Source organism: Camelina sativa, chromosome 5 (assembly GCF_000633955.1).
Source record: "Camelina sativa cultivar DH55 chromosome 5, Cs, whole genome shotgun sequence".
In the NCBI taxonomy this organism is placed as follows: Eukaryota; Viridiplantae; Streptophyta; class Magnoliopsida; order Brassicales; family Brassicaceae; genus Camelina; species Camelina sativa.
This window is the reverse complement of record NC_025689.1, coordinates 31007454-31023513: the sequence shown is the minus strand read 5'-3', so window position 1 is coordinate 31023513 and position 16060 is coordinate 31007454. Positions and strand designations below refer to the sequence as shown.

General features: G+C 36.1%; 3 protein-coding genes across 4 annotated transcripts; 1 reads left to right on the top strand and 2 right to left on the bottom strand.

Moving 5' to 3' along the window:
* LOC104789728 lies at nucleotides 1209-1721 on the top strand. The gene has a single exon (XM_010515379.1). It carries the CDS (start codon nucleotides 1209-1211, stop codon nucleotides 1719-1721), a length of 513 nt encoding a protein of 170 aa, XP_010513681.1.
* LOC104788003 lies at nucleotides 5980-7736 on the bottom strand. Of its 2 annotated transcripts, none has more exons than XM_010513668.1 (2): nucleotides 7550-7736; nucleotides 5980-7452 (listed from the first exon to the last, which is right to left on the bottom strand). In XM_010513668.1, the coding sequence occupies exon 2, from the start codon at nucleotides 7410-7412 to the stop codon at nucleotides 6366-6368; it is 1047 nt and encodes a 348-aa protein (XP_010511970.1). In that variant the 5' UTR covers nucleotides 7413-7452; nucleotides 7550-7736; the 3' UTR covers nucleotides 5980-6365. The 2 variants fall into 2 exon arrangements, with proteins under 2 accessions (XP_010511970.1, XP_010511971.1); XM_010513669.1 differs by having other exon boundaries at nucleotides 5980-7420.
* On the bottom strand, nucleotides 8421-12140 carry LOC104788002 (probable protein S-acyltransferase 22). Its single transcript, XM_010513667.2, has 9 exons — nucleotides 11677-12140; nucleotides 11452-11565; nucleotides 10609-10965; nucleotides 10421-10489; nucleotides 10252-10323; nucleotides 10032-10160; nucleotides 9875-9955; nucleotides 9597-9785; nucleotides 8421-9517 (listed from the first exon to the last, which is right to left on the bottom strand). The coding sequence occupies exons 1-9, from the start codon at nucleotides 11716-11718 to the stop codon at nucleotides 8783-8785; spliced, it is 1788 nt and encodes a 595-aa protein (XP_010511969.1). The 5' UTR covers nucleotides 11719-12140; the 3' UTR covers nucleotides 8421-8782.

Below are 16060 nucleotides of genomic sequence, written 5' to 3'. Positions count from 1 at the left end.
GCTTGGTTTAGATTTTAAAATTAGAACAAAATTATGTGTCGGTTTGGATTTATAAATAAGATGATTAGAGTTTAGATTTTACAATTAAAACAAAATTATATGTCGGTTTGGGTTTACAAATGAAGTGGTTAGGGTTTAGATTTTACAATTAAAACAAAATTATATGTCGGTTTGGGTTTACAAATAAGGTGGTTAGGATTTTGATTTTACAATTAGAACAAAATAATATGTCGGTTTGGGTTTACAAATGAGATGGTTAGGGTTTTACATTTTACAATTAGAACGAAATTATATGTCGGTTTGAGTTTACAAATGAGATAGTTAGGATTTAGATTTTACAACTAGAACGAAATTATATGTCAGTTTGGGTTTACAAATGAGATGGTTAGAGTTTAAAATTTACAATTAGAATGAAATTATATGTCAGTTTGGGTTTACAAATAAGATGGTCAGAGTTTAGATTTTATAATTAGAATGAAATTATACATTGGTTTGAGTTTATAAAAGAGCGGTTTAAGTTTTTAATTTGATAATAATGTATACAAATTTTATTTTCTTATTTTATAAGAGAGTGAATGAAGAGGTTTACCTCTAGGGGTGAACCCAGTATTGTTCTTTTTTAGTTTGCACGTACAAATTTTTAAAGTCACAAATATGAGACTTTTTTGGCTGTAAAAAAATAAATAATAATAAAACTGTAGTTATTTTTTCTCTTTCTTATTTTCCATGATGATTAAATCATTTTTTTAGTCTATGTATAATTTATCACAAATATATTATAATTCATTAAAAATAGATTTTTTATTTCTGTTATTTTGAGATCCATTTTTCATAATTATTTTTGCATCAAAAACCATTATAACACATAATCAATTATGTCATATCTTTCTAATTTTTAATTTGTTGAAAATATTTATCTATCCATTTTCTATGAGTTTTTGTATTTTTTTATTTTTTTAAAATAAAATTCATTATGTTGCCACATCGCATGAGTTATATTTATGAAAAACATACAATAAAAATAACAGTCATGTTAAAGTTTCTACAGCAAAAGTCTCTGTAGTCAAAGTTTTACAGTCAAAACATTTACAGTCACAAGTAACAGCCGTTACTAATCGGAGCCTTAATCTCTTTCTTTTTTTTTTCTTTTCTAATCTTCTCATCTCTTCTATTTCTTTCCTTCATCTCTTCTTCTTTTCTCTGTTTCAATGGCGGCCACTACAGAAAGAGCCTTTGGTATCACCAACATCAAATCTCACATTCCTTTGATTCTCGACATGGATGATCATAATTATGATGCCTGGAGAGAACTCTTTCTTACTCATTGTCTCACGTTCGACGTCTTAGGCCACATTGATGGCTCTTTCACTCCAACTAATGACAACGATCAACCATGGCTGAAACGTGATGGTCTCGTTAAGCTTTGGATTTATGACACTCTAGCTCCGCCACTATTCAAATCAACATTCAAGACCGGTGGAACTGCTCATGACATTTGGCTCCGCATTGAAAACCAATTCCGCAACAACAAAGATGCTAGAGTAATGCAGATTGACAACGAACTGCATACAATGGAAATTGGGGATCAATCGATTCAAGAGTGCTGTCAAGCTCTTAAGTCACTTGTCGATCTGCTCTCCAATCTGGATTCTCCGGTTAATAATCGCAACCTTGTGATGTACATGTTGAAGGGACTCACGAGAAATTTGACAACATCATAAATGTCATCAAGCATCAAAAGCTATTTCCTTCCTTTGATGATGCAAAATCCATACTGCAAGAAGAAGAATCTTGTCTGAAGAAGGCAAATAAAACTGTTGCTTCACATTCTGCTCATTCCTCATCCTCAACAGTGCTTGTCACCACAAATCCATCAAACTAGATGCAACAAAACCAACTTTCTCCTAACAAAAACATTTGTACTTACCGTCGCAACAATGATAAGAGCCGCAATAACAAATTTCAGCAAAATGTTCAGAATCAACAACGTCAACCTTTCCCCACCTGGGGACAACAGCCTTATTTGGCCTGCTCCATTCAAAACCTGGCCTCATCCACCTTTTGGTCTACTGAGTCCTTATCCACTAGGGTTCTAGAATCGTGGCTTACTTGGACCGAGTCGCAAACCGTACAATTCACCACAAGTTGAAGCAAATGTCACGACTCTTCAACCGACAAGAGAATATGCTGAAGCGTTCAATACCATGACGCTTACTGATCCCTCGTCCGACAGCTGGTACATGGACTCTGCAGCCACCGCCCATTTAGCATCGTCGGCAGGTATGCTCCACTCTGTTATTAATTCGAACACCATCAATTCATTCATTGTCGGAAACGGTTTTTCTATTCTGGTACTTATTTTCGGTTCTACCTTTCTTCCTTCCAATTCTTGTACTCTTAACCTTCACAATGTTCTTGTCACCCCAAAAATCATAAAAATTTTACTCTGTGTTCGTCAATTTACAAAAATAATGCTTGTACCTTGGAGTTTGACCCTTTTGACTTTTTTGTGGAGGATCTACTCACACGAATGATTCTTCTCCGCAGTGATAGCGATGGTGATCTTTATCCCTTTCCCTCTTTTAATAACAAAGACACCACACACTCTTCATGTTTGGCTGTCTCACCTTCATGTTGGCATATGAGGCTTGGCACACCAACAACCAGACTTTCAAATCTCTGCTCTCCTCAAACATGTTTCGTTGTACTAAAACTAGCTTACCTTCTTCTTGTAATGCTTGTCGGTTGGAAAAACAAGTGAAACTTCCTTTTCATAAATCAAACACTATTTCATCTAAACCTTTTGAGCTTATTCACTCTGATGTTTGGACTTCTCCGGTGACAAGTATGATGTCATCTTTCTTGTTGATTGTAACAACCCGTCCCATGGACTCCACTAACTCCCCCGCTAGCCTACCCCCATAGGCCCTAAGCTGGCCCTGCAGGGCATCGATCCTAACCCCTCATGTGGACATCCAAATCCACCAGTAGGTTATTGGTGCGCCAGATCAATTGGTGACAGCTTGTCATGTGGAAAGGTTGTTAAAGGGTGGGGACCAGGGTACGAGGAACACCCAGATCAATTGGTGACAGCTTGTCATGTGGGAAGGTTGTTAAAGGGTGGAGACCAGTGTACGAGGAACGTCTGGCGCACCAATAACCTACTGGTGGATTTGGATGTCCACATGAGGGGTTAGGATCGATGCCCTGCAGAGCCAGCTTAGGGCCTATGGGGGCAAGCTAGCGTGGAAATCCATATCCACCAGTAGGTTATTGGTGCGCCAGGCGTTCCTCGAACCCTGGTCCCCACCCTTTAACAACATTTCCACAGGACAAGCTGTCACCAATTCCTTTCCACGGTAAGGCGTTAGGATCGATGCCCTGCAGGGCCAACTTAGGGGCAAGCTAGCGGTGGGCTAGTGGGGTCCACGGGACGGGTTGTTACAATGATTATTCTCAATTCCTTTGGGTTTATCCCCTTCGTAGAAAAAGTGAAGTTATCACAAAAATTCTACACTTTTCTGTGTATGTCAAAACCCAATTTAATGCTATCATCAAATCTTTTCAATGTGACAATTGAGGTGAATATTCAAGTGACAAGTTTGCTCGTCATTTTGATGCTAATGTGTCACAGTTTGATTTTCTTGCCCATATACATCGCAACAAAACGGCAAGTCCGAAAGTATGAAACGAACAATCAATAATAACAGTATAACTCTCTTGTTTCAAGCTCAGCTCCCACCCACTTACTGGACTGAAGCACTTCACACCTCCACACACCTTATAAACTTACTTCCATCTTCCTCCATCGATTACAAGAGTTCTTACGCTGTCTTGTTTAATAAAACTCCAACATACGACCACTCAAGAGTGTTTAATTGCCTTTGTTATCCCAATTTGAACAATTCCACTACTCGCAAACTTTCCCCTCATTTCTCACCTTGCCTTTTCCTTGGCTATCCTCTCTAACATCATGGTTACCGTTGTCTAGATCTTAAAACAAAAAAGATCATAATATCCAGACATGTGGTGTTTTATGAAACTACATTTCCAGCAGTTGCAAACAAAACTCAAACATCGATCTCTTATGATTTTCTAAATCAAGTCGACGAACCTTCAGCTATGTTTAAGACCATTCTTCAATCTCAAAACGAACCACCCTCTCTTCCGCATATACATCCATCTCCGCCACCTCACATACCTACGGTGGTGGCTCTGGTCCCTCAGCCTATTCGACATCCCATGACCACAAGAAGCAAAACAAGCACAGAAAAGCAAAACAACATGTTTCACTCATCATTTCCTTTGTCTCTCAACTTCCCAAAACTCATCAAAAAGCCTTAACCGACCCAAACTGGAATCCAGCGATGACTGATGAGTATGATGCTCAAATTAATGCTCAAACATGGGGTTTAGTACCTTGTCCTAAGGATGCTAACATTGTGAATTCTATGTGGTTGTTTAAGCATAAACATGATGCATATGGGAACTTGACACGCTACAATGCTCAGTTAGTTGCGAATAGGAAAACAAAAGAGGAAGGCATCGACTATTTTGAGACTTTTGCACTGGTGGTCAAGCCTGCAACCATTAGAGCAGTTCTACATGTCGCGGTTTCAAAAGGATGGAATACAAAGCAGTTAAATGTTAAAAATGCTTTCCTCCATGGTGATTTCATAGAGATAATATGCATGCATCAACCACTGGTTTCGTGGACAAATCCAATCCAACATATGTCTGCAAGTTAAACAAAGCAAATTATGCCTTAAAACAAGCTCCAAGGGCCTGAAATGCTCGTTTCTCAAGATTTGTGTCTCAAATTGGATTTAAGATGTCCAAGAGTGACAATTCTCTGTTTGTCTACAAGCATGGTAATGCGATTTCTTATCTCTTGTTGTATGTTGATGACATAATCCTCACAGGATCAAGCCAATCGTTGATTGATAATATCACTTCGTCTCTCAAAAGTGAATTTCCGATGATATATGGAGGCAGATTAAGCTACTTTCTTGGTGTGAAAGTTGATTATAACCAAGCTGGTATACTACTATCTCAATTACAGTATGCGAAGGAGATAATTTTTAGAGCTGGCATGATGGACTGTAAGCCAGTTGGTACACCAGTGGATGTTGAATCCAAGCTGACAAGTGAATCAGGAGACAAAAATTTAAATTCAAAGGAGTATATAAGCTTGGCTGGCGCTTTACAGTATCTTATGTTTACAAGACCAAATATTGCTTATGCCGTCCAACAAGTTTGTTTGTTTATGCATGATCTGAGGGTTAAACATATGCAAGCTTTAAAGAAGATCATTCGTTATATACAGGGCACACAACATCATGGTCTGCAAAAATTTCGTGGGAAGCTTAGTGCATTAACAGCCTACACTGACTCGGATTGGGCAGGTTGCTCAGATACACGTCGTTCAACGTTAGGGTATTGTGTGTATCTGGGAGAGAACTTGATTTCATGGTCTTCGAAACACCAACAGACAGTGTCCCGTTCAATTGCTAAGGCAGAGTATAAGGGAGTTGCAAATGTCGTCGCTGAAACGTGCTGGATACAAAATCTCTTTCTGGAAATGCATTGCCCAAGTAAAAGTCATTCTTGTACCCTTTTCTCTCCAGTTTGCAGACATTCACCAAAGGTTGACCTTCCTACGTGTTCAAAGAATTTAGAATCAGTCTAACCGTCCGAGGCTCAGACGGTTCAACTGCGGGAGAGTGAATGAATATGGAATATTTGGACTTAGTCAAATAACCGTTCAGATCTATTCTTCACTATCTTAAGCACAATCTTGTTGATAACTGATTTGTTTTTAAATATATTGTAATCTCCATTGTAAATGAGGGAGGAAATATATAATCTTTCATTATATATGATTTTCAAAATGGTAAGAAGTCATGTAAACACGCGTAACACTGAAAATAAACAAGAAGTAGATGAAATCACAATCCTTAACATTGATTAAAAGCCAAATACATGAGAACTATTCCATAAACTAAGTCCACTTAACAGTGATTAACCATAACTCTCATTTCCAAAGAATAAAGATTGTTCAACTTGCACAAAGATAGAGAGAGATGAACATTTTATATTGATTATTAACAAAATAAGACCAAATACGAATGACATGTGCCGCCGTCTACGATATGTGAGTCCCATAATGTGACAATCTCAAAATGTAAAGAGCAACCTAAACTAAAGAAAGCCCAGAATAAATAAAGAATGCTCAACTAAAAAACTCCTTTCATATACATGGCCTCTCAAATTTACTTGTGATCCAATTCAACTAACTCTTTTGAAACCCTTCCTTTGCATTGTCTTTAGATTCTCAATGTTCTGAAACTTGAAAACAAAAAATCTTAAAGAAGAGATAAATCTTGGGACACGATTTCTCCAGAAGCTTCCAAAGCTTCAACAGCTTCCATACTATAAGACCGACAACTAAAATAGAACACAGCACTCATCATTGTATCAATAAGCACCACAAACGAATACATCACCACAAGAAGTGGACCTTCCCATAACCTCGAAGACCCATCTCCATAACTCAAACTCTTCACTCTATGCTCAAACAACCCTTCCACAAACGTCAATCCTATTGTCGATCCTAGAAATATCAACAAACCAACCTGAGTCTGCCCTTTAATCAAATCACTCGCTCTCAACAACGCTTCTGGCCCGGAAACATCTTCAAGAATCGAAATCACAATCGTGGTGTTGCAGATAATGATAACATTAGCAAACACTACTGAGAACACCAAACCAACTAAGATAGCTCCGTAAGCATTAAAATCAGGAGAGAATCCAAGAACATAAAACGAGCTACACACAGCGACAAGAAACACACAGAAGGAAGTGAGACAAACAACAATCACAGTACAAATCCACAAGTAAGTGATCACAAGACGTTTCCATAGTCTCTGCATTATCACCACAAACTTGGACATGACAACTTTTTTCCTAGAGTAAGTGCAATCCACAGAGTAAACCACAGCAGCTCTAGACAATAACGAGAGAGTGATGAACAATGGGAAACACATGGCAGATGAAACAGCAGTCTCAGAGAATTTCTGACAAGAGTTTCTCACAAAAGGCAACAAAGGAAGACCACTCGATTTCGAAACTAAGAGAAGCCTCACAGTGAGTGAATTCACAACGGATTGATCAACTAAAAGGTTAGGTAACAGAATAGCTGAAACAGGGCAGATTAAAAGAAGTGCGATTAACATGAAAGCACCGAGATTATACCGGAGGATTCGTACGGTTTCTCTCAAGATCTCAAGCGCATTCATTGAGTGAAACTGATGATCAGAGGATGATGATGATGAGGGTGGTGATGAATCAATCTCAAATTTCCGAAAGTTTGATCCTTGATTCGTCATCGTCCCAGATAAACCCATTTCCATTAATCGTTCTGTTTTCAAAACGAAAAGGGTTCAGCTTCAGCTACATACCACCATCAAAATCGTTGCAAAGGTGAGATTTTTTTCTTAAAGTTTGGATTTTTGTTTTGTTATGAGCCAAACCCAAATCATGGGATTACCTTTTTTTGGTGTATTTTGTTTCGTTTAACGCAGCGTTTAAAGCATGAGAGCGTCACCGAAAGCAATTGGGGAATTTTAGAGAGAGAGCGTGAAGAAGAGAAACAGAAATCACGCAGAAGGGGCGCTCTTGGGGAAGAGAGAGAGATGAATGAACCCAACCGGGTCGACTGGGGAAAGAGTACACACTCACAAAAGCGTGAGATTCGGGGTTTAGTATCTGGGTCCGGATCCGGGATTCCGGGTTTGGGTTTGAGTACCGGATCTTAACAGAAATAACAAGACGCGTGGATGAGATGAGTGATTTTGCCATTTGGCACCTATTGGACAAAGAGGAAAATCTAATAGTATCTCGCTAAATAAGTAATTAATACAAATGATAATCTCTCTTTTTTTTATTTAAAATTTGAAGAATCTCTACAGATTACCAAATATTGTTTTCCCTAATTTGCTAAAGCTAATAATAGTAAACTGATAGATATATATTTTTTTTTAATCAATTTTTTTTTTGGCTTTTGAGAAAAATTTCTAAAGATTTTATCTTTTGTAAAGTGTCCTTTATTTTTATTTTTTTTGTTATGCCAATATCCTAAGATTTTATTTTCCAATAAAGAAGTTGAGAAATTGGAAATTTATAATCTCTCTTTCGGTGATTTTTTTCTCTTTTTTTTTTGAGTTTCCTTTCAAGTGACGCAATCACAAAATTTGGAAAAGAAGATTAAAGTCGGTGGCTGCATTGACTAAACAAATCCCAAATTCCCATATTAACAATTACAAATGGAGTAACAACGTTCTCTTTCTCCTAGGCTCATCATGCAACTAGAATTTTATAATGATGCTCTCAACCAAATTGTATTCTTGAATCTTGTATAGTATGCAAATAAAAAAAAAACCAGCTTTTTCTTTAAATCACAAATTGACATTTTTTTTTATCAGAAGAAACAGTTTTTTTTTTCCTAACAAAATAAGTTTTAGTAAAATCCCTAGAAGATCATGTTTCAAATATTTGCTCAGTACCTTAAAATAAAATCTTAAGAATTCACAAAAGTCTCTGGTGCCTTCTCCTTAGAGCTCTTTAGCAGGCACTGTAATATCTCTTTTAAGATCCTCACAAATCGTTTATCTGAGAATCTTGACTCCTTCTTGATCGAATGCAGCAGCCTTTAATCATTGAATGCCCCCAAGGATTCTCTCAACCCTTCCAAAACTAGAGTGATTATATCATATGGGCTTTCTCATCTTGATTTGTGGATGTTTCTAGAAGGGACCTGATCACTGTCTTCTCCACCTGATGCATCGTAGCCATCACTTGTAGACCTTGACAATGGCATCATCATCATGGCTTGTTCTTGTTCTTGCCCTCTATGTTGACCCATCAGACCAATAGCTGAAGAGAATCCATTGAGCTGCGCTGCATCCTCTGCTTCAGATGAAACTCTAAACGGGTGAATGTCGTGAGAGTCTAAGCTGCTTTCTGGTGAAGATGTCACCATAACATTACCAGACCCTGACATTGCTCGGCTTGTCTGAAACGCGCTTCTTGCTTCTAGCTGAAGAGGAGCTAGCCCTGAACTTGTTGATGTCTCCATCATAGCTGCTTTAGTCTGAACATTCATCAGCGGTTCTAGAGGTAGTTCTGCTGGTAACCGTATGCGCTTTGATTGCCTTCGCTGCTTCCCGTTACTATTAACAGCTTCAAATTTTGCTGGGAACATTCTACGGCCGCTGCTTCCAAAGCTGCTGCTTGCTTCTAAGCCAACAAATGGATTCTCCCGTCTAGCCACAGGCTGAATTATTTTGGATTTCTTTCTTGCTTCAGCTGCTGCTTTTGAAACTTCTTCTGCATTGAGACGAGCTAGAGTCCATGGACTGATCTTCACAGGTTGGGTCTTCTTCTTGACACGTTCCTCAACCACTGACTTCTTCCCATATGAACTCACAGATGCATTTTCTGGAGGGACTACATCAAACTGCTCACAGAAACACACACACAAACATTAGAGAAACCCATAGTCAACAAGGTAGAACGAAACTGGTGGATAATGGTACCTGATCCTCAAGAAACAACCGCGGTGGTGTGCACCATGCCCCACGATGAAATGTATTGAAGGAGCTTGCACTGCTTAGTCCAGTAAATGAGCTGATCATTGACATTTGAGGACTCTGTTGACCTCCTCCAGCTTCTAGTTCTTGCTCTTGCTCTCTAAGTGCAACTATGTAGTCATATGTACTGATTCCCTGTTAGAGAAAATTCGTTTAATGAAAAGATTTACCGTAAATCGCATAATTAAGGGAGCAAGTTTTGGCATTGAGCATTGAAAACAAACCTTCTTAATGAGAAGAATGTGGAAGAAGAAAAGCTGAGCAAGTGGTAACGTTGCCAACATTGCTAATAGAGTGCAAACTGCCTGCAAGAGAAAAGAAACCTTACCTTCATATCAGAAGTAAATAGGGGAATGCCAAATGTATGAGAAGATAACTTACAACGACTATTACAAACGGAATTAGCGAGAAGCTACTTCCCAACTTCAAGGCAATGTCTGCATTAAACTGTTTTCTTCGGAGTACACATAATACCAGCACAAAAATCCCAGTTGACCATTGCATAATGAGCTGCAATTTACAGGGAGAAAAGGGGAAGTTTCTACCAGTTAATAAACACACCAAAAGGAAGAATTATTCACAGGGATCAACGCAATCTTACCAAAAAAATAGCTGATACCATAAGGCTAAAGAATTTTCGGTAATTCCGCTTCCCAATGCAATTGTTTAGCCACTACAAAAGTCCATAAGCAAACGAAGATAAAGATTTTAAACGCAGACTGAAGGGCTTTGAATAAACATGAGATTTTTCAGGCAAGTCCTTATAGTACCCTGCAGTGATGATCAAAACGGTCCACACATTTGTCACAAACCCTGCAATGCTTGCTGTATTTGAAGACCTACAAAAGGAATACAATAATTAGTCCTGAGAAACATGTGAAGGTATCTTGATATTGAATCGTGAAGCTAATCACAAGATAAAATAAGACAAGCCTGTGTCTATATGTATTCCCCGCACCTCAACTTCACACAGACTGCAGTAAAACATCCCATCCTCGCTCATCTGCTCAGAAGATTCATCTCCTCCACTGCAACAATTACAGAGCAATGCGCAAGGAGAGCAAAGCAAACGGAGGACAGAAGATTTTTTGGATGACTCCAATTTCTTGTTAGTCTCATTTTCTGGATCCTGTAAACAAGTGCCATCACGAGTTTTAGCACCACCTGTAGCTGATCCACATCCATCTTTTGCATCCTTTGATAGAGGAAATTTCCCATTTTCAGGAATTTTAAGGTACTTCTTTGACCGGAAAACTCCACGGTCTGCAGGATCTGAAGCCGCACACCATATATACAGTCCAACCACACATGTAATCTGAAAAAGAAGATGTCACAGTCTATAAAACAATACTAAACCATTCAAAAAGGAAAAAGTAAATCACAATGTTCAAAGACTTAAGGTTTACACAATCCCTAAAAGTGAGGTCTCAATAGCAGCTTCAAGTGAAAGCAAAATGGATCAAAATAAAATAAGAAAATGGCAAAACCACCATTGTGAGATCAAATTTTCAACCGTATCCCCTAAAATTGGCTTGGAATCAAGAAGTATCTATAGCTAAACATGCCCATTTTCATGAATCAATGAAGCTTCTAGTCTCTTGATAGGGACCAGATCAAGATCCAACTAAAAACACCAAGTAAATCCAATTTCCCTAATTTAGCTATAAGTAACAAATTGCACAAGACTCAGAAAAGATGAACATTCGCCAAAAAGAGAAAGACAACAGAGTGAAGACAACACATAGACAGCCAACACAAGTACACAACTCAGACAAATTGAAATCAGACAAATTCAGCTTACCAGGGGAGTGTAAATGCCCATCGCAATGTACTGATGCATCTTCTTCCCAACAAAGGGAGCAAAGAAGACATAGAAAGCAAACCCTAAAGCCAAGAACACAGCAACAGCCACCACCTAACCAACCCAGAACAAGAAACAAAAAAAATCAAAACTTTAACCTTCCAAAAACCAAAACCCTCCAAATGAGATCAATCTCAAGTCAGTAAGGAACAAAAAGAAACGAACCTGAAGAGGATGGTAAGGAAGTTGCCATCCATGTTTCCTCATATTTTTTTTTATCTCCTCTCTAAGAAGAATGCTGCAAAATCCAGATGTAGATCGAAAAGAGACTCAAGTAGTCAAACAAACAGAGATAAAGTTTCCTCCTTTTCCCCTCATCATCTTCTTCAAAATTCCAAATTTTTTTGTTTCTTTCTTTCACGGACTCTTACTACTGTTATCTTAAAGGTCCTTAGACCAAAGGAAAGAAGAGTAAAGAACAAGACATTTGACCACTAAGTAGAAAACAAAAAGAAAAGTAAAGACTCTTTTTTTTATTTGAAGTTTGTGGTTTCTCCTCTGATTCTCTCACTCTGTATCTTCTGTTCAAAGCTTTGGTGCAGAGAGATCTACTATACTACTAAAGAAGAGAACCCACCACCACCACCATGGAAGAGAGAGAAGAGAAAGAAAAAAAAGAGTTATAATTAAGAGATGAAAAAAGCAGTTACCTTTTTTCTAAGGCCAAATCATGTGTCACAGTCCAGTTGCTGGCATATCCAGTAACACTTGTTTTTTTTTCTCCTCCTCTCTTTTGTTAAATTGCAATCACTCTCTCTCTCTCTCTCTCTCTCTTCTTCAGTTTTTACTTTTTACTTTTTTTACCCTCTGGTTTTGTTATCTTTATGTTTTTCACCCCCATCATTTTTTCATAATTCAAATCCCACATGACATGTTTTCAATTTGTAGTGATGAAAATTTGAGATTAGGTAAGCCTAAACATGTCTCTATTTAACCTAATTACATTGTGTCCTTTGTGTAATAAAGTTGTCATCTCAGGTCACACAATAAATGTTTATACCAAATTACTATTTGGTCTTTAATGTTTTTAAGTCTTTCCAAACTGGTAACTACTCTTGTACACTTTACAGTTCAATATGTTAACAAGAATCAAAGCCGATTTGGGTTAAGTAGGGTATTTTGAACTTCAAAGAAGTAACATTAATAATAATTAAGAAAGGAATATTACTGAAGTAGCTTTCCATTACATTAGTGATTAGTCCATTTGATTTTCAATATTCGAGGCTCGAGAGTGACAGAACATAGCACCAAGAAAACGACGGTCGGGGAAAATAAATGTATTCAATTTTTTCCCCTATGAGGGTTAATAGAATTGTTTTTAATGGTTTTTTGATTAGAGTTAAAAGCTGTAGTAGCTGGTGGTCATGTCTCTTATGTCAGAAAGGTGGACTTTTTGTAAGAAAATAAACTTTTTTGTGTGTGTGTAAATTTTTTTTTTTGTTTTAGTTTACCTTTTTCTTGCTACTTATCATAAAAAGGGTCATTTGGATCGAAAGCCAATGTCTTACATTACATGTCTTTTGTGTGTATATATAAAAAAAATTAATATGTACGTCGACTTTTGCATGCAGATGCGAAAAATTATGGGTGTTGTTTTAGGGAAGTGTGGGTTTGTGTTTTAATGTATTTGTTGAATTGATTGAGAAATTCGTATAAGCATAAAAACATTGTATCAATTCTTCTGACACACTCATCCATGAAAGTAACGGCCGAAGACAATGTAATGTTTTGAAAAAAATATTGTTCTTTTGCAAATAAAGCTATAGATGTTACATTTCGATTGCGTTGTATTATTTTGGTACTTTTCATTCCAAACTTAGCAAAAACAAAACTCATTCTCTCGTATATATATTTTCACAACATTACAAACCTTAATCAATCTTTTGTCAAGCCAACAAAGCTTATTCTCTCGTATATATTTTCACAACAAACCCCTTAAGATTAATATTTTTTGTTCTTTTAATAATTTTTTTCTCAAATCTTAAGAATATTAAAATGGGTGGAGGAAAAATAATAAATTAAAATATAATTGAATGTATGAGCTGAAATTCTATTTGAATATTTTTTCTGTTAAACTAAGAAATAATTTTAAAAACTCAAAAAAAAATCAATTTAAAAAGGGACAAAAGGTGTGTGTGTGGGTGAAGGAGTAAATGTGAAGCATTAAATTCGAAGGAACTCTTTATGTATGTCGTTTTCTATCTCCATATTCTATTTTTTCTTGGTATAAGGGATTGCACAATTTAAATTAGTTTATCGCTAAAAGAGGTAACCGATGAGGTAGAAGAGACAAGCATTCTTATAAAAATCCTAAAAACGTAATTGAGTATATTAGGTGTTTCGAGTACTAATATTATGAATAATTTAGTACTAATACTCGGATTTAATAAGGATGCTACGCCCGGTGAATACGGATAATTGTTTTATCTAGATATCATCATCGGGTCGCAACCAACCTTGAACGATTCCAATGAAATATAATATTACCTCTTCCGAAGAAACCATACTTTTATGTTTTGTTTTCTTAAACTACTACTAGTACTAAATTTTCTTAAAGTATCACAAAATCTAGGTTTATAAAGGATTTTTAGAAGTCGAGTAAACGCTCAATTATTTAGAAACTTATCTAAGCTTATAATTTGTGTAATACTAATACTTAAGACTTTTTAATTGTGATATTTTCTAAACAAAACATTTGTCTTTTGGTACATTGTACCACGGTTGAGAACTAAACCATATTCTAGAAAGCTCTTAAATTACAAGTAAAGAGTTTTATAGATATGCACCAATAAAGAGTTATACTCATGTGTATATAGTGTTGGATATAAATCCACGAAACTTACATAGCTAATATAATTAATGTTTGGTTATAATCACTAAAAAAAACTGCAAAATAATCCGCAATTTTTTTTCGGCTACATGAATTTCATCATAACTAGGTAATAACTTGCATGCAGTAAAATTTTTGTTTCAGATATTACATTTGTAAATCTATTTATTTAGTATAACATTTATAATGCAAACTTATATTGGTTTGAATTCATCAAGTTTATAAAAGTTTAAAATAGTAATTATTTCACCATAAATTTTAGATTGATATGATTGCGGATCTGGATAGAATGTGAACCGAATTAGTGATCGATTAGATTTCTATCAAAATCTTGAACTACCAAATCAGATAAAAGCTGGAAAATTTAAAATTTCATGAACTATATGATTTAAATTAAATTGTTAACCGGGTCAAACCTATCTGCTAAGCCATTTAGCAATAGATTTAGATATTTTGAGCCGTTAATGTCTTTGCATCCATCCCGCTTGAATTCGTGAGATCCGCAAGTAATCCATATGCATTTTAATAAATTATTTTTGTAATATATAAAATATATATATAGCTTAAACTTAATTAGTATTAAAAAAAGTTATGTGATAAAGTTTTTATGAATAACACATTTATTTTCTTATTTTTTTTGGTAAAAACACAATGGCATAGAATTGTAAATACTAAATTAAAATGAGGGTAAATAGCTAAATGTGTCTCGAACTTTCTGGCGGCAACACATCAGCTCTTTTAAATTAATGTTTCTTTATTATAGGGGATTGGATCATCATACAAATGAATGTTTGTCAATATTAAGTCTCAAAGAAACAACTGGAAAACAAAGTACTATAACATAAACAGGAAAACCCATTGCAAATGACTTATGAAGAAGAATCTGGTTTCCTCCCAGTCACAAGTACAGATACAAAAATTAGAATAGTTGACAAGAAACATGTCGTTGGAATGAATGCAGAATTTGTTTAGAAAAGAAGTCAAAACCGTGGTGGCAACAAAGTCAAAATAAACAAAAAAAAGATAGGACAATATTAACAGCTTTTTTTAGGCAGGACAATTTAAAATATTAAAATTCCATAATGAAATGTAAATTGTTTTCGAAATTATTGAAAGATACATACGGATCCAAGCAAGGAATACAACAAAATGGTAGATGGGGACATACAGAGAGGGACTTGTTCTCATTTGCTTGGTTCTTTTCTTTTAGGCACGTGCCCACGGCCTCTCTAACCCATACCCGTGACACGCTATATACTCCTCTCCTTCTCCTAATCTCTATTTTAGTTTTTGTAGGTTTCATCACTCTCTCATTTATACGTTTGAACCCCATAAAAAGATTCATTCATATAAAGCATATCCCCCACAAAGTTAATGTATATAGTAAAGTTTATGGACACAGAACTTATGATTCTTAAATTTTCATGAGATTGTGAGGCTGTCAATTGTGGGGGTAATGAAAGCAATAATAAGATGTGGGGGCAATTACTACTTGATTGGTAATGAAGAAAGGAATTTGATATTTCATCTTTGTATGTTCCTTTTCGTTTCTTTATTCTTTACACTGACTAATTTAATGTGGCGTAAAAACAAAAGATAATTTACTGGAAAGTGCTTTTAGTTCAATAGTAGTCAAAGTTAAAATATCTATAGAATGTAAATATTTGTTGATTGTTTGATGTAGAAGTTTATGTATAGGCAGGCCCATCTCATAACATA

What these genes read in the sequence shown, in the direction of transcription:
- LOC104788002 (XM_010513667.2), bottom strand. Translation starts at nt 11,718, where the DNA reads ATGAGGAAACATGGATGGCAACTTCCTTACCATCCTCTTCAG. An exon ending in ACATTCTTCTCATTAAGAAG is followed by an intron (nt 9,786 to 9,874) that starts GTTTGTTTTCAA and finishes TTTCTCTAACAG; the next exon opens with GGAATCAGTACATATGACTA. An exon ending in GGTTGTTTCTTGAGGATCAG is followed by an intron (nt 9,518 to 9,596) that starts GTACCATTATCC and finishes TTCTGTGAGCAG; the next exon opens with TTTGATGTAGTCCCTCCAGA.
- LOC104789728 (XM_010515379.1), top strand. Translation starts at nt 1,209, where the DNA reads ATGGCGGCCACTACAGAAAGAGCCTTTGGTATCACCAACATCAAATCT.
- LOC104788003 (XM_010513668.1), bottom strand. Translation starts at nt 7,412, where the DNA reads ATGGAAATGGGTTTATCTGGGACGATGACGAATCAAGGATCAAACTTT.